At 42.8% G+C, this 21349-nt stretch overlaps 2 protein-coding genes across 7 annotated transcripts in view; one reads left to right on the top strand and one right to left on the bottom strand.

Moving 5' to 3' along the window:
- Positions 1-11448, bottom strand: part of Col4a3 (collagen type IV alpha 3 chain) — a 129849-nt gene extending 118401 nt beyond the window's left edge. For all 6 annotated transcript variants that reach the window (XR_010043478.1, XR_010043481.1, XR_010043480.1 and 3 more), the window contains exon 1: positions 10666-11448. Coding sequence is in view for 2 of the 6 variants with exons in the window: in XM_063237220.1 (XP_063093290.1) it covers positions 10666-11433 (768 nt within the window). In the remaining 4 variants the exon portion in view is untranslated. The remainder of the gene's footprint in view (positions 1-10665) is intronic.
- Positions 11253-21349, top strand: part of Col4a4 (collagen type IV alpha 4 chain) — a 123792-nt gene continuing 113695 nt past the window's right edge. Inside the window, exon 1 of the mRNA XM_013157409.3 lies at positions 11253-11383. The gene's annotated coding sequence lies outside the window, so the exon portion shown is untranslated. The remainder of the gene's footprint in view (positions 11384-21349) is intronic.

Raw genomic sequence — 21349 nt, forward strand, 5'->3', positions numbered from 1 at the left:
GCCTCTGTTGTCCCCAGCTGCTTGGGTTAATGGGGGGCTGCTCGTTCGGGTCACATAGACTCGAATGTTCTGCCCCTGAAAGGTCCACGCGGGTCACAGTGAGTGGAAACTCGAGGCTGTTCTGTGGGCGCAGCTCTGGGCATGTGTGGGGCTCAGTAGCCCTCCCTACCTGTTGGGTTTTTCCAACTCCTTCTAAAGCAATTACCTAGTGCTGGCAGCTGTGCTGGACCTGAGTGGGAAACCTCGGTCATGAGATTTCAGATGCAGCACTGGTATCTATTTTAATCATGTTTTGGATAGCCTCTTGATATCTGCATTTGCCTAGAGTGATAAAGTAAGGAGAACCCAGTCCCTGGATATACACCTTAGATCATCCTTCTAATCCCTGTCAAGTGTGGGAGTCAGGGCATAGCTACAAGGAGATAAAAGTACCACCCAGTAACTCTGCTTGCTGCTTTCTGACCTCGCTGCCAAGATTTAAAAGTGCTCTACTTTGAAAATAAACCATGGTTTTACACCAATGAAATCTTACTATTTTCTGGCTCCATTACACTTATAAATTTACTAAATATAATTTCTATCATTGCACTGCTCTGTACGTTTGCCAATTCTCCTTATTCCTCCTTCTAAACTCCACTTAGGTCTTGTTTTCCATATTTATCCTGTACAGCATCTGCAATTTTATTGTCTGCAAGCTCTCCTAGGAGCCTCACTTGGACACGAGCTCCGTGAGGACAGAAGAACTGCAATTATTTTGCTTCACTTTTGTTTACAGCATGATGCGCTGTGGCTGGCACACAGTAAGACGTGAGAAGTATTTGAATTATTAATTAAAGGGAATGAAGCAGTTGATATTTCAGTTGGAAACAATGGTTTATTTTTACATCAAATCTATGAATTCTTTACTGAAATTTTAATTTTGCTGCTTAATCAAATTTTGTTCCAATTCTACAAATGCCCCTGTGGTGCCCAAAATACCCATTGTGAAGCTTAGAGCTGGAATCACCATGATGGATAAAATATGATGCCTACCTTCATGGAGTTGAACAGGGGAAGCAAGAAGGAAACAGGCTAAACTACTTCTAGATTGCACAGATGAATAACAGTTCAGTAAGTAAACTGATGCTTCCAATTAAAAAAGAGTAAGAATGTCAGGAGTTGTTCATCTTTGATAACCAAAGCATTTTAAAAATCAGTATTATCTCCAATACTGGTTATTTAGATGATACACACAGTGGCATCTCTTCTGGTTTAGGCTTAAAATGTTTCCCAAAGTGTTAGGTGCTCAATGGTGGGGCCTTTGGAAGATGATTGGGAGTATAGGTGGATTGTACTGATCAGTGGATCGATCAATTGAGTTCATAGTCAACCGAGCTTTCAGGAGGTGGAGCCTAGCTGGAGGCAGATCAGGGGGTGTGACCCTGGAAGGGTGAATTCTTGTCTCTGGCCCTCCCTTCTCTCTCTGTTCTGGCTGCCATGGACTGGACAGCTTTTCCCTGGCCTCTGACCATGCCATTTCTGCTTTGGAGACAGCCAACTCCGCATGGTTTGAACCTTTTGAAACCATCAGACAAAATGATTTAAATTGTTGGTGCCGGTATTTTGTCTCATTGACAGGAGAACTACTGACACAGCATTTATATTCCTTTCCATCATCTGGAAAGCTTTTGGACTTATTCTGCATTCTGTCATCAGAATTCCCAGTTGTAAACTCACTTCCCTTTGATCAGACTCTCATTTGTAAATCACAAATGGCATCACCTTGCTATCAGTTATGGTCTGGATCTAAAATGCCCCCCAGAGTTCCTGTATTGAAGGTTTGGTTCCAATGCAGCCGTGTTTAGTGGAGGAACCAGGATCCTGAAGGTTCTGATTAACTGGTAGGTTAATCTTGTTATGGTTCATAGCTTTATGCATGCATTGGGGAAAGGAGCTTTGGTATAACAACAGCCTCTGTTTTCTGCCAGGCTGGAGTGACATGAACAGTTCTGCTTCACCAGGTCTTCCTGCCATGTGTTTTGCCTCACCACAAAGCCACCAGGTGAGACCATGGGTTGACTGAAACATCCGAAACTGAAAGCCAGAATAAAACTTTCTTTTGTTAAGGTGGCCTAGCTTGAGTATTTTGCCACAGTGCTGGAAAGCTGACTACCACATCATTTAACATTCAGGAATGCACACATCACTCTTAAAGTACAGTTTTAGTAAAGATTTATTGCTGAAAACTTCCATTTTATCATTATTTATAAGCAATTGGAAATAAATAAAATATCCAGAAGGACAACCTTATTCAATAAGGTGTAGTATCCACCTACAATGAAGTCCCCTATAGGCATCTGGAAACTATATTTATAAAATAAGTAATAAAAAAATTCTCAAAAGTCAATTGCTAAGTAAAAAAGCAGAAATAAATCAATTAGGAAGGGGAGAGATGTTAAAACAATGACAATCATCATCTTTGGTCATCAATAATTTTTATTTTTTGTATTTTTAAACATTTTTCAAATCCTGTACAATACATGTAACTTTAAAAAAATAGCATGCAAAATCTTCCATTTTCCCAATATTATACAAAAACTAATGGCATTGTTATCCTACTATCCTGATCAGAGCAAATTAAGTATCTTGCCTTGTTGTTCTGAGTTTTTCCAGACAAAATTTGTCATTTGACACAATGGGAACACATTACTGATATTTCAGCTTCCCACTTGTGGAAATTTGTCCTTGGGAAGTTCGTATAACAACAAAAATGTCCTTATGGGGAAAAAAAAATCCACTGACCTTTTTGCCTACGTAATTAACTAATCTCTCAAATGTTTCTAAATACACTTGAACTCAGTATTAAACATAGACATCCTTGCTCTAAGAAATCAATTGGGAAAGGCAATCAACCTAACAAATACCAAATTAAAGATTAAAATTGGAAAGTTTTTTAACTTACCCAAGAACTGCTACCAAAAAGAATAAAACGGTTTGCATGACTATATTTTAAATGGCTCCTAAGATTACACATTTTAAAACCACTGTCTCACTGCAATGGTAAATACAAAAATGCTGCTAATGTATGCTTTAAATATACGTGATGCGAATTTAAATGTATACATACAACATTTCCCATAACATTTGCAGCTTTGACAATCTGATCGTGTCACTTTCTCCTGCCTTTTTTAACTGAGTTGTCTTGGAGCATTCCCTCCCCACCCCCCAGCCTGCATCAGGTGCTGCAAGTTCTTTGGCCCCCTTTGAAATCCTGCCCCAGGCTTCACAGGCGCATTCAGCAAATTCAGACTCATCCCAGTGAGACTGAGGACAGAATGATGGAGATTCATCAACAGGAAAAAAAGAACATTTTCAAACATGGGCTTGCTCTCAAGCCACATGGTTCATCACCAGTGCAATAGCTGCCTTGTGAATAAGGTAAATGCAACGTGCTCTCACGCTTCTTTCTGTGTTGATTTGTTAAGTGTAGCATTGTTATTATATCCTGTACATGATAAGCCATGTACAGGAGTGTGGGTTTATTCCACCCAGTTATGGTTTAAATGTGAATTATTCCCTACAGTGAATCCCCATAACACTGGCACGATGAGGGTGGAAAGTTAATCCGCTTATGATGTTTAGTGGAAGCTTAGGAAGTTACTAGGTTACATTAGGCCACTAAGGTGGAACCCCAGGATTGAATCATCGTGGATTTATATGGAGAGAGAGAAAGAGACCACATGCAGAGACACACACTCCTGCCATGACATGATGCTGCCCAGGGGACTTAGCCAGAGCCTCTAAAACCATGAGCCCACATAAATCTCTTCTCCTTATGAAGTAGCCTGCCTCTCACATTTTGCTATATTAAGGAAAATCTGACTAGTACACTCCCTGTCCAATGGAGCAACTTGCAGACCTAATCAGGAGAAGTATAATGAATCCATTGCGTTTACAGTACACAGGCTCCCTGCTTAGCAATGCTCCTTGTGTGTCTCAGAATACTCAGCCTTTTCCTGCTGAGTGCACACGCTCTTTGTCATGAATAAAAAACTCAGCTTTTAAATTTTATTTACTCCTCTTTAAGTTCTATTGGGCTTGGTTTTATTCTTTGACAATCACGGAATGATAAAATCAGTGGTGTCCTGCCTCTGTCCACCTTTGAGAAGCCCTTACTTGGACCACACGCCTCAGCACCTGGTGTCAACTGCAACTGACTCATGCATGGTCTCGCGGGACTGTTCAAGAATTCCTGTGAAGCTCTGCCCTTCCAGACAGCCTTTTTATGTGGAGAAGAGGAGAACATAGCCAAGGGTTTCTACCTCCTACTGGTGATAGACCTGCACTACACACTTCAAAGCTCTGTACTTCTAGAGTGCTAGGAGAGCTAGAGACAGAGTCCAGGGAGTCGTCCTCAAGGATCTGGGTCAGGTCCGTCCCCCAGGTAGGTGGGATGAGGGTGCAGGGACACAGCACTGTGTAAGTGAGGTCAAGAAGATCTCGCTGGCTTATGAAAGGTATCTTAAGTGAGGAAGCCTGCATGTGCCTAATACGAATTAGATAGAGAAAATGGAGAAGGGGAAACACTAAAAAGCTGTGGCTGAGGACTTCCAAGATTTGCTATACAGAACCTCAGATTAAATACTAATCGAGCAGGAAATGGGAAAAATACATATATTATGATTTTAATGATATCATAAAACTTGAACTATGTAGAAACTTGAAATAATATAACTGCTACCACAATTTAGTAGCAAAAAGATAACTAGAAACACTTAATGTGTTTGGAAATTAAGAAATAAACAGCTATATAACAAGGACATCTATAATCACAGTAAATACTAGACAAGACTTTGAACTTAATGATACTAATATAGTACTTGTGTGATGCGGTGAAGGCAGAAAATTTTTAGTTTTAAAAGCATTTGAACTTTTTGCAGGTGTTTTATCAAAGTCAAAATACAAAATAAACTGTTTTGTGTCTTCAATGAGGAGATTGTTAAAACAAATTTTAAATTATACCATTTGCAGTATCATCAAGGATACAAACTGCTTAAAAATTAAAGGAACAAAAATCAAAAACATTGCAAGAAATTAAAACTCACTAAAGAGGTACATGGACACGGTGCTTACAATGGTCTCACAGTAGAATCTGTTTATTAACTGCAAAGTGGAATACGATACAGGAATGAAAGCTGTTCAGCCCCACAGTATGAGGCGGCCAGCCACACAGTTATCATGCTGAATGAAAGAAGCCAGGACCGGTGGCATCTGTACTGTGTGAATCTGCGTACATTCAGCACAGGCAAAATTACAGTATAGCACTTGGAATGAGCATTAGATGACAGACGTATAAGGAAAAGTGAGGAAGTGGTTATATTTGAAGGCATATTTTAGTTTCTTTCAGGTAAGAGGACTGTGACTGAGAGGGATGCAAGGGGGACTTTGGGTGCCATGAGTGGTCCATTCTTTGGCCTCAATGATCTCCATTTTGGGATTCAGTTAGCAAACCATGAAACACTCTGTCTGTGAATACACCTTCTCATATAGTGCCAACTTTAGACATTATGACCAATTAGAATTTGTCTCACAGCAATGCAAGGATGGTTTGTTATTTTTCAAATATTAATTTACTACATTGCCTAAATCATGTATGTTTCTTAAAAGACAGACAAAATAAATGATGGCACTAATAGCATATATTAAATAAAACAAAAATATCAAGATTAAGGACAGAAGCTCCTTAACCTGATTATGATTAACATTAAAAATCCTTAGCAAAAATAATATTTAATAAAATTTTAGGAGCATTTTCCTTAAGTTATCTGCGATCACTGTTTGTATTTAGCATTGCACTAAATTCTTGGTCAGCAAAGTTTTAAGAGAAAAAAAGAGACAAAGATTAGAAGGGGAAAACTATTCACTGACAATAAGGCCAACTACATGCAAAATCTAAGTGCCTCTACCAGCTGCTAGCAATGATAGGAAAATCCAAGCAGCTTGCGGGATCCAAGATTACAAATTAAAAACCAGAAGCACTTCTATGTGATCAGCCATGTGTTTAGCTCTAGCAACAAACAGTGAATCCATACCTTCAGAACAATGTCAACATCCCACAGGGATTCTGGGTGAAACTTTGACAAGCGGTTGCTAAGTGTCAGCCAGGGGAGCAAAGAGGAAAAAATAGTATGCATGTATCCTGACAGGGGTAACAAATCAGCCTGGAACTTCTCCTAGTAGGTTCAAGTTCAGCATAAATATATTGGTCAAAATCAATATGGTTTTGAAGAAGAGACCAAAACAAAACAAAACAAAAACAAAAAGTGGAGGCAGACCAATGAAATAGAACAGAAAACAGATAAATTGACCCACATATGAATGGATGGTTGGTATTTGTGTTTGCTGATGTGACATAACAAAACTGAGGGAGAGAATGAATTATCTGATACAGTGTCTGGACAATTTGCTATCTATAGGGGAAAGAGATAAAATTATAAGCAGAAAGTAATTCCGGGATACCGAGGAAGGCAGACTAGGATTTGTGCTGGGCACGGTGTGTACCACCGTGAGGCTGAGGCAGAAAGATGAGTTAAGGGCAGCCTGGAGTACATAGTGCGTTCAAGGCCAACCTGAACTACGAATGAGAACTTGTCTCAAAAACAAAAGCAAAACAAAAACTGTAAAACTTCTTAAAAAGTTATAGGAGAACATGTTATAATCCCAGCAAAAGTAGAATCTCTTTGACGAAGTGTAAAAGACAAAATAATCAAAGAAAGATGGATAAATTTGAGCTTATGGTGAAAAATTTAAAAATGAAGTGCTAATAACTCATTGAAATGATAAATCAAGGACTGGGATAAAATATTTGCTATATATTCCTAATGGTTGATACATGGTGTCAACTTGAAGTTTAACTAAGTGACTTGGCAGGGGGCCAGGGGGCTCTCTTTGTAAACATCCTGAGCCTGTGCAAGAGGAAGGCACTGAGATGCTGTGAATGCAAGGCCAGCCCTGAGGGTGGGCGATGGTAGCCTGCTTACAGTACAAGGGAGAAGAGTTCTGTTTTCCCCACTTTTTGCTCTTGCTGCTTTTACTGTCTTCTACCACCTTGAACTGTTGCCCTTGTGCCACGCTACCCTGGCTTGGAACCAACTGATGATGGCCTGAAACCTCCACAAACTATAAGCTAAATAAACCTTTCTTTTCTTGATTTGGGGTATCAGGTATTTTGTCTTAGCAACAAGAGAAAAGTAACCAAGACAATATTTAAATGAAAATATATGTATAAATAAATAATGGTTATTACATATAAATTTATAATTTATGATTTCCAGTTAAATAGCCATGAAAAGCAATAGATAAATAGGCAGAAAGTGGTACATGCAATTTACATTGAGGGAAATATAAATGGCCAATTAAGATGTGAAATAGCTCACAAACTCACTAGTCCAAACAGGACCTCACTTCCCACTCATTAATATTTAAGCACAATAACTTTTACCAGAGATGTAGAGACATAGGCACTTTGGTTTACATTTATTGCACACCTCAGTTAGAGATCAGTGTGACCGTTCCTAACAGGCTTAAAACATACTTTCCCTGGGAACCACCTAGGAATTCAAACTCCGTTGTCACAATGGTATACATACAAGGGTATACACTGCAACTCTGTACAATGAACATATGGTGACGAACTCAGTCTGTGCAGAGAGGGTGACAAAATAAACAGCTGATCTATACACAGTGATTGAATGCTGTATAGCAGCTATTAGCATAAATAAATCACATCTGTGTGTATCCACACAGACGAAAATCCAGAGGCATAATATTGAGTGATAAAAGTTCCAACAGACAGTAAAATGTAAATGTAAAACTATTATATTTGGGAGACCACAAAATAATAATATTTATTTTTATGGGGACTCTACACACACACACTCACCCACCCCACAGACTTATAAAGTATAAATACAAAACTGCACAGGAAGGATAAACATAAACCTGCTGGGATAGAAGAAAGGGTGAGGAATGTGTGTATGACTTTCGTATTTCTTTTTCTTTCCCAAGGGAGGAATCTGAGCATCAACAAACCAATGTTTATTAATATTTGCTTCATCTCAGGGAAAGATAAATTGGCGCTTGTTACATTACATTTTGTCAGTTTGAAATGCTTCCCAGGACAACTGAACTCTTTCAATTTAAAAATGAAATAAAGGGAGAAGCTTCCTTTTGAAATGTAGCAGTTTTCCAGCTTATGAGATTTGCTTCTCACAGTTCTGCCCTGTCTAGAAATGAAGGCAAAGAGAGGAACACAAGCCATGGTGCCCTAACTGGTGACCTTCACCTTACCCAGAGATCAAAGCAGGGGCTTTTTCTCATTAAGAAGCAGCTAGAGACAGGAGGTTGGCCACACAGCCAGTCCTGGGGATGGTGCCGAGGCCAGCAGCAGAGCCACTTCCTCTGAGTGCTCCAGAACAAACTGTGGGTGGACAGTTCCACCCTGTCCAAGCTCGGCATGCAGGGTCAGCACTATTGCTATCTTCCTGTTTTAAGGACTGCTAGGTAACCCTGGAGAAACTTAGAGCAAAGCGCATCTTTAGCTCATGTAGCACAAAGGTGAGCCACGGGAAGCCCAGAGGTCGAATTTAGCTCTCATTTATACAGTTAGGCTCTGTACTATGTTTTTGGTAAAGTTATGATTCAGATGCTACTATTTAGAAATTGAGCTACTCTAGTAAACACTGGGCCCCTAGCTTTTCTTCTGAAAGGATCTTGATGCAGTCAGGCCTGAGCTCCAGGATGCCAAAAGCTGGTTGGCAATGCAGATTGTCCCCTCCCTCCCTCCTCTCTCATGCCCTCACCTGTTGGCCTCAGCAGAAGTCTTACTCACCCACTTCACAGATGGCAAGACTGAAGCCCAGAGCGGTAAGGGCCTTGCTCAAAGTTACAGTTAGTTGGTAAGGAGCAGAGCTATGTTGGCACAGGCCAGCCAATTAGCAGTTAACTTGTGACTCCTTTTCTCTACCAGGTGAAAGCTCATTTTGTGATTTTTGTTTGTGTGTTTTTAAAAAATTAGTATATGTTTGCAATACAAAATAATTACACTCGTTTGGGGAACTGGTACATAAAATATTGCATCTTGGTCATTTTTACTCCCCAACCCCTTCTCTGCTCCCGACCCCTCCCTCTCTTCAGGATTTTAATGCCCTACTTTCCCGCTCCTCCAGCAGGTACAACGGAAATGATCATCTTTAACACTTTTAGTGCAGACTTAGTTCAAACGGTGATCAGCAACAATTTAGATGGATTCATTAATTACAATAATTCACATTAACCATAACAGGTATGTTAATTCCAATAATGAAGTATAACACTGGTTAAAGCAAGATTTAGCCCAACTCAAAACAGAAAAATCTGCATGTGAATTATAAGGGAATATAGCTGAAAATGATGAAACTACAGGTTGTATGGTCTGTGGCTGTACCACTGTTCCAGCTTGTTTCCCAACCTCCTCAATCTTGTTCTTTTTCTGCTGAGTCCAGAATGATGTGCAGACCCCACCCGGGACCCTTTCTCACAGTGTCCCACAATCTGTATTTTCTGCAGGCTTTTTGCCTTTTGGGTTTATCTGCTCCCAGTTAAAGAAGATTCACACTGACTTAAACTAGCTACATCTGTATTTACTGACTCAGATCGGGCATTGCTCTTCCATGAAAAGGGCATTTTTGTCAGAATCAAGGGCATAAACAGATTAAAGGGATTACGAAAATTCTTTAGGATGTGAAGCACTAAATAACCTAGAATATAAATCATATGAGGATGGGAAAGGTTCAGTTAACTTTGGCATTTTGTGAAAAAACCTATGCAAAGAAAAAGGTTGCTCTTAAACACTGACATGCAGTATAATAAATTTCATTTCTTATACTGTGTTATCACCCTAATTAACTTGGGAGCGTGAAAATAGCACAAAGTCCCAGAAAAGCTAAATTTCACTTTCACAAATCAAAATCAAGTCAGCAACTCTAGGAGGCATATTACAGTTGTAAGGATGCTCTCTGTTTAACGGTAAAGAATATGAAATAGGAAGCGGTTTTAAATAAACTCAAGATTCCAAGTAGAAAGAAAACCAAAGGGAGATTGCCTAATTTACCCTCACAGGACCTCAGCTCCTCCAGGGTTAACTTTCCCAGCAGTGTCCAAGCACAGTTCTGGCACGGAGGAAACTGAGTCCCGGAGAAGTCAACGTGAGGGCGAGGTTCTAAGCAGGAAGGTGGCAAGGCTGGGACACCTTGCGGGTTTCTCCGCAGCACCCTGAGCCTCCAACCAGGTTAAGCTCCAGCACCCAGGTACGCTACCCCGCCTTGCCTGGCGTTTTCCGGTATCCCCCTGGCGACCTGGTGTCTAACGCTCGGCTACCTACCGGTGGCTGTCTGTCTGTCTTCTAATGCTCAGGTCTTCCCCTTCCACCCCTGACTCCTGGAGCCTGGCCCTAGCGCCCCCCTCGGACTCTTCCTCCAGCGCCGCGCCTTCCACCTGTTCCCAGGCGACCCGCCCGCGACACCGGACCGGACCGGACCCGCGCGGAGCCGCCCGGAGCTGGGCCGGGCTCGCGGACAGTGCCCCCAGCAGGCAGGACGGGGCGGGCCCCCCAGCGCCGCGGCCGGGGTCGCGGAGCCCCGCACTCACCTTGCAGTCCGCGGGCGCGGCCGCCAGGAGCGCTAGGAGGAGCCAGAGCAGGCACGCAGGCGGCCGGGGCGCACCGCCGGGGCGCATGGTGGGCGCCGTCCGGGGCCAGGGCGCGCGGGAACCGCGGGCTCCCGGCCACCGCGTCCCCAGCCGTGAACCCCGCCTCCGGTCCCCGGGGAGGGTTTTGTAGGCTCGGCGGCGGCGCAGCCGGTCCCTCCCCGCCCGGGCCGTGGCCCTGGTTCCCGGGGAGGGAAGAAGCGGCTCAGGTCCCGCCCTTGGCCCCCGCCCTCGCGAGCCGCGGGGCGCTGTCCCCTGGCCGGGCGTCGTGCCCAGGGCGCCCGCGGGGCCGGCAGGTGGGCGCGCGTCCAGGGTAAGCGCTAGCAGGTGATGCCCCCGAGGCCCCGGGGTTCGGGCAGGCGGGGGTGCGCGTCGGGCTGAGGAAGTCCAGGGTGCGCGGAGGGGAGGCGGCGGTGTCGGGCGGAGGGAGTGGCCAGCGGCCCTGCCCGGATTAAGCCGGAGGCGCGCCGGCGTCTGCACTCGAGGGCCGCTCGCTCCCGGCCCCCGCGCCCATGCCTCGGGCCGCCTGCGCCGCCTCCCAGCTGCCGACGCTGGACCGACGTGGCCGCCGGAGCGCGGTGGCGAAGGGGTCGACTCGCGTGTGGATCCGGGCGCGGCGGAGCCCGGGGGTGCGCGGCACCGGTGCTGCGGAGTCCCCCAGGTAAGGAGCACCGTCAGACGGGCTCTGTGGCGGGGCCCGGGCGCCTGCATGGAGCGGGCAGTGCAGGAACCTTAGCATCCGGGGGCCCGGGGTGGCGGGAGTTTCGGCCCGGGGGTCACCGGAGGAGAGAGCTCGTCTGGCTTCCCAGGCTTGGCTGCCAGGGCTTGAACTGGGAGCTGTGTGTTTTGATTAATTTGGAGGCTCGAGTTACCTGCCTGGCAGTCGGGGCATTCCCAAATGCCAGGAGAAAGAGGCAGCTGAGGGGAAAGAGAAAGTCCATCCTATTCTAGCCTCCGCTGAGCTGAACTGGCTTTTCAGGCTGCAAAAATCTTATCTGCGGAAATGCGGGGAAAACAAGACCAACTCCTGTCCAGGCTGTCGCCCTCCTGGGAGGGGAGCGCTCCCCACCGTCCCGCCCGCCCTAGGGTGGAAATAGGCCGCCACAGGCTTGTTCGGGCCCGACTTTGAGCAAAGAGTAAAGAATTTAGACCCCTCTTGAGAATAGTGTTACATGCCTAAAATACAACTAAATCAGAATCACTTCTTTTGGAATACAATAATCTCAGTGCGACACTGAAGTTATGAACAGTGACAGCCGTGCATTGTTATTATCATTATTATTTTTACATTAATAGCTCTAACAGCAGGTCGGTTATACAACTGTAATAGCAATGTGGTGACGACTGCACATGTTTCAGGTAGCTGGCAAACTGAAATGTGCCATGAGCATACCAGTGCGTGCAGATGCTAAAAAAACAGCCAATGAGACTGCGGTCTGTCGCATACACTCATCCTGCTGAAAATGTCAATTTTTTTTTCTTTTCCACCCAAGTTCACTCACCACCTGAACCCCATCCCCGGGTTGCGATCCTTTGCTTCAGAGAGTGTAGCCGCCCTCAGCTGTGCTCGGTTCTGCAGCACTGACTGGGACTCACTGCGATTCGAATCAGGTCTGATAGTGTCTCCTGTCTGTGTAGCCCTGTGAGAAGGCAAAACCCCTACAGTGAGCAAAGATGACCTTCCACATTTTCATTTATTGGTTCTAAAATGAAAGAGAGTTTGCTCTGTGTCTTTTGTGCCAGCGGTTCTCACCTGTGGCTGTGTGCTAGAATTCCTGAAGGGCGGCTAAAAATCCAGCCACATGGCCCATCCCACGCCAATTTATATCAGACTCTCCAGAGGTCCCTGAAAATACTTGGGTGCAGGCAAGTGTGGGAGTGACTGGTTTGCATACACGTTTTGGTTAACCAGTTTTGAGTTAGGGCGGCTTCTTAGTAGAGTAATAAAAAGGACATATTAACCTCTTCATTAAGATTTAAGAACACTGGAATTTGTGCCGGGACGGAAGAGACTGCAGTGTGCTACATAGCAGCTTCTCCCCATCGATGAGGAAATTCAGGCAAAACAAGGACAACATTATTTCCCAAAAAACAAAACAGAAAAATAACTTGGTTTTAATCTCCAGTGTGCCTTCTCTCCTCTGAACTGCAGAAATTTTCTCAATTTGAATTTCAATTGCCTTTTCTTGAAGCTGTGTCATTGTAATGGAAGGTCAGGCTTGATTTTATCAATTTTGGAATGGAAGGCGTGGAAGTGAACTGCGCGCGGTCGCTACTGATACAGCAACAGCCTGGGACAGACTGTAATACAAGGAAAGGGTAAACAGTAGTTAAGAGCTTGGTGCCTGCGATGGACCCTGAATTCTGAATTCACTCCATACTTACTGTGGGATGGAATCTTCCCTTCTGTCGTGTTAGGACAATCACAGTAACCATCTCAGGGAGTTGCAGAAATATAATGCTCCACCGGAAGCCTTCTGCCTGATGTCTCCACTTAACTGGATACTGTGATCTGATTCTCCAGTTGCTAAAGGGAAAATAGGATTAGCAAGAAATCGAACACAAGGTATTGATGTCTCTGAGTTCAGTACTAAAGGGGCAAGACTAGAAAACAGCCTTAGCTCCTTGAGGTTAATGCACATGGAGGCATCCAGAACCTCACCTTTGCATCCCTGGAGCTGGCAGCTTTGGCATCCCAGGGAGCCTGTAAGAAAAGCAGGGTCTTGGGCCCCACTCAGACTCACTGGATTGCTGTACCTTCTCTAGAAGCTCCAGGTGACTCACATGAGCATGAAACTTGGACCATCGAGCGGCTTGTCTAAAAGTCAGACTGAACCAGACTCTCCCGCCCTGCCTCCATACAGACATCCAGTGTTACTAGAGTGGTTTTTCTGCTCACCTCTGGGATTAGCTAGATTCTTGGTTTAAAAAATAATCTTGGTCAAGAAAACTGAGTTTTCTCAGTTGGGTCCTTGAATGTGAATAAGCAAAGGAAAAGTGGCGTGGTTGAGGGGGTATGGACACAGAAGTGTCTACTTTTGACTTTGACACCAGGTGGGGGTTTTGAACAAAATTAAATGGTCACTGCCTTTGATACACCCTAATGAATTATGTCTAGCCCCTTTTAAAATCATACTATTTTGTTTTCTGCATAATGCCTACATATGTATAGCTGCTTCTGCATTTCAGCATTAGCCCCATTAGGGTAGGGAGTGTGTTGTGTATGTGTGTGAGTGTGTTAATAATTGTTGAATTAGGGTAGGAATGGAGCACCCACCATTCACACTCAGGACTGTTTTCTTCTAAAGTCGTGATCTCCTAAAGCCTTCATTGTGTAGAACTGGGCCTTTGCTTTTGCTGAGAAACACACCTCGCTGGCTGTTCATACCTTCTTTTTAAATATTTTTAAGCTTTAGCTCTTCTCTTAGTCATCTGTTTATTTCAGAAATTTTCCCTTTCCAATACCACTGAAACAATGAGACTCTTTAGTGCTTTTGAATCTCAAAGTCGTGATCAAGTCATGTCAGTTGTTGCTATTACATCTCTAGGTTCTTTTCTAAGCTCATGACTCCTGCCCTGGTGTCTATACTCACCACCTATAGAATCCAGGAGCCCTCTCACTAGTCTCTGCCACTACCAGTTCTCTGAAATTCATCCTTTATGTCATTGTCAGACTTTAAAACTGCATGTGGTATCAGGAAGGACAGGCTCTTTTTTTTTTTTGGTATGGGGGATTGAACTCATGATCTCACGCTTGCCAGGCAGGCACTTATGCCACTGAGCTAAATTGCCAGTAGACAGGCTCTTTTGGGGGTAGTCACAGTCTCCCAAATCCAGCAGCTTGTGATCACTGTGTATTCATGGAAGGAGGTGGAAGGCTATGAGATAGAGGAACTCTGCTTATAGCCAGTCAGGAATCCTGGAAGGATCATGATCAACATGACTCAACATCTCTGATACATCTGGAGAGGAAGAGAATGTGCCAAATTAAAACTGCTCTGAAAGCTACCAGTGGATGTGATGTAACTACTTCCACTTATATTTCATGGGCCCAAAGAGTCATGTGACCATGCCTCATTATGCAAGAGGTCAGAGAAATGGACCTGTCGTATGCGTGGAAAGAGCTGGAAATACATGGGGAACCATAATGATACCCATCACCTTCAGGTCGTGTGCAGAGGTCCCAGGTATACTCTTTTGTTTTATCTCCTCAGTCATCCCAAGCTCCTGCTATTTTTTCAGGTTCACCACGCACCCCTTTCCTGCATGTCTTTGCTGTCTCTACAACTTTTGGGGACCCACGGATGTTGCTCCTTTGCTTTAAGATCATGGTCCATGGAAACCTTTATGTAGACCTTTATTGTGTAGCATAGACACAATGTAAGGTAACTTACTTTTTGGTGGTGCTAGATTCCAAACACAGGGCGTCACATATGCTAACCAGGAGATCTCCCTCTGAGCTCTATCCCAGGCCAATGAATATTTCTCATAATCATAAATGCTTATTGTGGTAGTAAGTGTCTAGAAGTGATGTCTGAAGTAAACTTTTATTAATACCACACTAGTTTATAGAGGGTCACTTCAACTTTAAAACATCATTATATTTTAAATTTACAAATATTTTCTTATAACGTATTTTAGGTTCTATGCATTTTCATTCCCATACACTGACTTTTTTGTTGTAAAAACTTAATGTAAACTTTTTTCTGCCTTCCATGTCTGAAATTAAAAAGGATGCATAATTCTTTATGCTTTTGTGAAATTTTTACCTGCTGATTGTTTTGGCTGTGATATCCATGCCACACCCTCAGCCAGCACCCAGGACATCCTCTTGGCTTTGCTCACAGGCTTACTGATACATGAAGCACATGATGTCTTAAGCATGTGTCTTTAGCATCCATGGTCAGGTATGGAATGAACCTCTGGAGCTTGAGTGTGTCGGATGCCCTTCGATTTTTTATTAGTATCCAGAGTTGCCAAACTTTTTGAAGGGGAGTCTAGTTTCTGGTCTGGGGACTGACTTAGGAGTTTCTGAATCTCTAGGAATCAGTTCGTTCCAGAAGCAAGGGAGTTTGTGAGGCCAGACAGAAGGCAGGCATGCAGCTGTGAGAAACTCTTTTTAGGAAAAACCGAGGCTCCCATGAATACTGCCTCCCTCAGAACAAACTGTACCCCATCTCTGTATTTCTGCTTGTTTATTTGGACCCTTTTAATGAAATCTTTCTTTCTTTAAGCATGTAAATTTGACTTCCTTATATCTTGTGTAGACATGGTACCTTTAAGACCCCCAGCTGTCCCACAGAAGGTTTTAGACTTCAAATTCCAAATACAAAGGCATCCATCTGAGAGCTTTAGTGTTCCAGGATTCCCAGGGAACAGAATGTCTTTGTATCTGTGCACCATTTTAATTTGTAATCGGTTCTCTGTGCTCTTGCTGTACCGAGGCTAAGGTTGTTCTTTCCACAGATGAATTCCCTGATATTTACTGATGAAGTTTTTTGAATTATGAAGCTTTGTAGTGAAGTGGTTAGGAAGAGTTTGCTGTCTGAGCCTTGGAAATGTCATGTCCTAACTGTGTGAGTCATTTATATCAGGTGGACGGTGACATTGCTTACTGCACAGGGCTACTGCGAAGCCCATAGCATGCAGCTCACTGAATAGGGGACCTTCTGTACATACTGAGTCTTCCTGGTTCTGGCGGTGGCAGTGATAATGATGGTGATGATGATGATGATGATGGTGACATAAATGCAGAAGAAGAGAGACTTGGAGGGAGCAGGAAGAGCAGTAGAAAGGGAGAAGAAAGAGTAAGAAAAAGAGAAGGGAAGAAGCAGGAGGTGGAAGAAGAGATAGGAAGGAAGGGAGGCTGCAGATACAGGTTATTGGTTCATAAGTCAAACGCCGGTCTCCTCCTTAGAACCCTTCTCAGAATAGCTTTAGGTGAACTCTGCCATTCTACCTAGAATTGTCCTTCATTATCCTCTTTCTTCCACGTTAACTAAGATTTGTCCCTCTCAATCAATTCTCTCCTGATTTTTAAAAGGCACTTTAAGCCTTGCACAACAGCAGATGCCTGAAACGCAGGGACTCAGAAGGCTGAGGAAGGAGGATCACTTGAGCTCAGGGCTTAAGAGACCAGCCTGGGCTTTGACCTCATCTCAGATCGACAAACTAAACGGTGCTTTGGAGGGGACTGTAGTAGCTGCTGCTTCGTTTTTATTTCCCCAGATCCTCCTCCTTTCTAAATCAGGTTTCCTCGCTTCATGGAGTCTCCTGTTTGTCACGGTTTCTACTTCTGAAGAAACCTTCTTCAATACATTGTGAGACCTTTTTGTCTTTATCACAAATTACGAAGAAAGGAAAGAAACTTTCTTTTCTGAGCAAGGCACTAGACTAGTCACTAATTCATTTAAATCTCTCAGGTGTGAATTTTATATCCTGTGATGTTTATACTTCCTAAGAAATCATAAGCTCAGAGGGATTAAAAGGCTTGTTCAGAGTTACACTACTAGATGAAATTTTTAGTTGCATAATTAATTGTTACTGGAGTAATCCAGATGTAAACCCAGGTGTTTCTAATTGCGAAGCAGTACTTGCATTTACTAACCTGGGAGGAAGTGGACGGTCTTTAAGGAAGAGTAGGAGGCATCACAGAGCGGGCAGGACATCAGACTGCAGTTGCAGGTGGCCCCATGGAGTGGAATCATCAGGAGCATTGCCAGAGGTCATGCCAGAGTCAGTTCTGGGGAGTCTGAAAGGTGCAGAGAATTCAGAGTGCTCTGCCCTACCCAAAAGGAAAAAACAGACCAAGAGAAACCTGTGAGGTTAGCTTGCTTGCTTGTTTTATTTATTTGGCAAGAGATTTCAAAGCATTATGGGTCAAGAATGTTATTCCTAACAGGAGGAAGACTTGTCTGATTCAGTTTCTCCATTGTGTATTTCTTATTGTACATTTTAGTTTTTCCATTTATATCTGTTTTTGGAATATGTATCGCCATCCTGGGTTTCCCAAGTATGATGTTTTATGTGACTGTCAGATTTTCTGTTGATTATAGAAGTTTTTACCTGCAGAATGGCAGGTGGGCTGAGATATGGTCCATTTGATCTCTGCTCCAGTGTCAGCTGAGGACTCTTAACACTTCAACTGAATTTAGAGGCGAGGAGAGGTGGGGTGCAATTGGTCCTAGGCCAACAGCATTCTGTTCAAGTTGGAACTCAGAGTTGTTCTCAAGAATTTACTTGAGTAGTTGTCCTTTCCTGTTGCTTCTCAGAGAATGCAACCCTCCAGCTGCATTCCAGTAGTCTGTGGACCACACAGATTATGACCCACATTAAAAACCTTGTAATGTGCAACTAGATCGACTGCCTCTGCTAAGGAATTCAGAGCAACCTGAACTCTTTGGAAGTCAGAAGGTGGAATCTGAGTAGCAAGAAGAGATGTTTAGAAAGAGCAAAACATATGCAGAACCAGAGATCAGTATTATATGAAATAATCCAGACACAGAAGGACAAGCACCATGTGATCTCACTCATACGTGGAATTTTTAAAAAATGACCTCATAGGGGCTAGGGATTTAGCTCAGCGGCATAAGTACCTGCCTTGCAAGCAGGTGGTCGTGAGTTCGATCCCTGATACCGATAAAAATGAAAAAAAAGACAAAAAAAAAATGACCTCATAGAAGTTGAGAGGAAAATTATGGTTACTAGGAGAAGGGGCGGAGTGGGGAGAGGTTGATCAGTAGGCACAAAATTACACTTAGGAGTAAGAAGTTCCAGTGTGCAGAGTATAATGACTGCAGGAGACAATTATGTACCATTTCAAAAGCCAGGAGAAGATGCTTTGAATGTTTTCACCATAAAAAAATGATAAATGTTTGAGGACATAGGTATATTAACTTGGTTTAAACATTATGCGTTGTATTCATGTACTGAAATGCTACAGAGTACGTATTAATATGAAGAATACGCAAAATATGAGACATTTTAAAATTGTATTAAATTTTTAAAATGTATTATAGTCAAAATTACATTGCCATGAACCCCAAAATGCCCCCTCTCTTCAAACACTCCTATCCCATCATGCTCGCCACTTTCTGAAGCAGTTCTGAAAGTCCACTTTTGTGTCTCTGCAGGACATGGTAATGGATAGGGCAACGCTTCTGAATGCCTCTAGTGGGAAGGCATGCTCATAAAAGCATCAGTGTCCTCGTGCGCCTTGTTTGCCTGACTGGCGTCATGTGACCTGAGGGTCATCTCCAAAGTCAAAATAACCACAGAGGTAATAAATGTTTTGCATAGATTCAGGACACCAAGGTAGCTGCAACAATATCAAGCAAGATGATTTCCACAACTGCTTCAGAAAGTGGGAGGAACAATGGAAGAAGTGCATTTGACGCAGGTGGACAATTTTAAAGGATAGTAGTAATGATGTATTTTTTACTGTAATAATTTTTTTGAAAAGGTAAACCATCATACTTTTGATCCTACCTTATATGTAAAATGTTTATGTTTGTAACTATCAGTTAAAATAAACTTTAAATTTTTTTTAAAAGATAGATAACAAAGTAACCCATTTATGTGTTGGAAATGGGTCAGCTTCACTTTTCATAGGGAAGGTGCAGGTCTCAAAATATGGTGCCCAAGTGGGTGGAGATTGAACGAGAGCATGCTGTTCTTTGGACAGTTGTCTCTTAACTTTTAAGACACTTTGCTTATCTCGTTACAAAAGCTGGACCTTTAAGAATTGAGACCATAAAGTTAAGTGAAATAAATCAGATATACAAGATTAAATATCACATGTTTTTCTTATATGAGAACCCCAAATTATAAATAAAGAGCAAAATAAAAGGCTGATAATTTGCAGTAGAGAAATAGATCTTTCTCATATGAGAGAAGTGTCAAGAGATGAGTTTGAAAAGGGACAGGGAAAGGGGATGAAAAGAAATTAATAGGTTTTATGTACTTGTACCATGAATGTAACTATTATGCACTGCAAATATATCCTAAAAAATAAATATCCATTTATTCTGTTCTGAGAAATAATTTTATTTTGAAAGGAAATGTATGTAAAGTAGGTATTGGGGCTGGGGATTTAGCTCAGCGGCATAAGCGCCTGCCTTGCAAGCGTGCAGTCGTGAGTTCGATCCCTGCTACCAATTTAAAAAAAAAAAAAAGGTTTAAAGTAGGTATTTAGACAGAAAAATTCAGTTTTGGAAAGAAAGTCTTTAGATAGTTTATTGTCAGGTAGTCAAAAAAGAAGTATACTGTCTTTGAGTTAACTGGAAATTATTTCACTGAAAGAACAAAAAATGATCAATACGCAACTCAGAATGTCAGTCTTATTCAAGTAAAGAGAAAACACTAAGCATCTGTAGCTTTTTGAGCCTATGAGAGTTCAGTCCCCAGTCTCCTCTTTATCTGGCTCCTCAGTTTTAGCTATTACTTCGCTGCTTCTCTAATGATGAGAACCGTAGCAGGATGTATTTCATTTCAAGATCATGTTGCAGAGAAAACAAAGTTCTTATGATGGAGATAATTATTTGGAAGATCTCAGATCTTGTTCCCAAGTCTAGAAGTTTGAAAACATTGGGAAGAGGCTCATAAGCATCCCAGGGGAACTGGGATCTAGGAATTTTCACGAAGGAATGAAAGGGAAAAATAATACTGGGGAGTTAAAGGAAGGCAATGAGATGATGCTACTGAATACGCATGGCTAGAAATTAGTGCTGTATAGATTGTCTTAGTTAGTTTTCTGGTTACTGAAACAAAATGCCCAACACCCAAAGTGAAGTGTGAAAGGTTTATTTCAGCCCACTCGATGAATACATGAGGCTTTTGGTGAATATATCATCTTATGTAGTCCCATTGATAACCATTACTTTGTTAGAGTGATACTTTTATGAATAATAGGATAGTTTTGTTGGGTGCAGTCAAAACTTTGGTTGAAGCAAACCTCCATAGGTGGTTGTAGATAACATACATGACCCTGTTTTGTGAATTACAATGCTCAGGACATATTGCTATTAGTGTCCGGCTGACAGCTAGACAGGGCTCTATTCACCTGTGACCTGGTAGCTGCAGTGCAGGCAGGAGGACAGTCAAAAAGTTTCTGTGACTTTTGGTGACTTGCTCATGGGCTAGGCGGACATGTAGGCTGCACATACGGTCATCTAAAGTCTGCTCCTGGAGAAACAGTTGAAAAGAGAGCTTTTAAACTTTGATAGTTCGTGTAAGCAGAGGTCTTTGAATTTAGGTACATGGGTTCTTGGGAAAAAAAAGTCTCCAGAAGTTATGTAATTAAGGTGGTCAGTTTTCAGATATTAGGCTACCATTTCACAGAACTGTTCTGTTTTTGGACAAAGTTCTCATCTTCTCTATCATAATTTTCTTCATCTTGCTTTTCAAAAGAAAGGGTTACTCCCCTGTCCCTCTCTTCCCTCAAATGCTGCCACTCTTCTTTATTCCAGAGTGTAAGCGCTGGCTGTGTGAACACGAAAAAGGGCCGGCCACTTGTTCGTGCCGAAAACAGAAGGCAGGTAGTTATGGGCTCCATGTCCCTGAGGACAGTGTTTCTGACTTTTCGCTTTCATCAGAGTTGAGGGATGATTTACCAGCTGGTGGGTCATTA

Source organism: Cavia porcellus, unplaced genomic scaffold (genome assembly GCF_034190915.1).
Source record: "Cavia porcellus strain 051 isolate PalLab524CR breed Dunkin Hartley unplaced genomic scaffold, mCavPor4.1 scaffold_26, whole genome shotgun sequence".
Classification (NCBI taxonomy): Eukaryota; Metazoa; Chordata; class Mammalia; order Rodentia; family Caviidae; genus Cavia; species Cavia porcellus.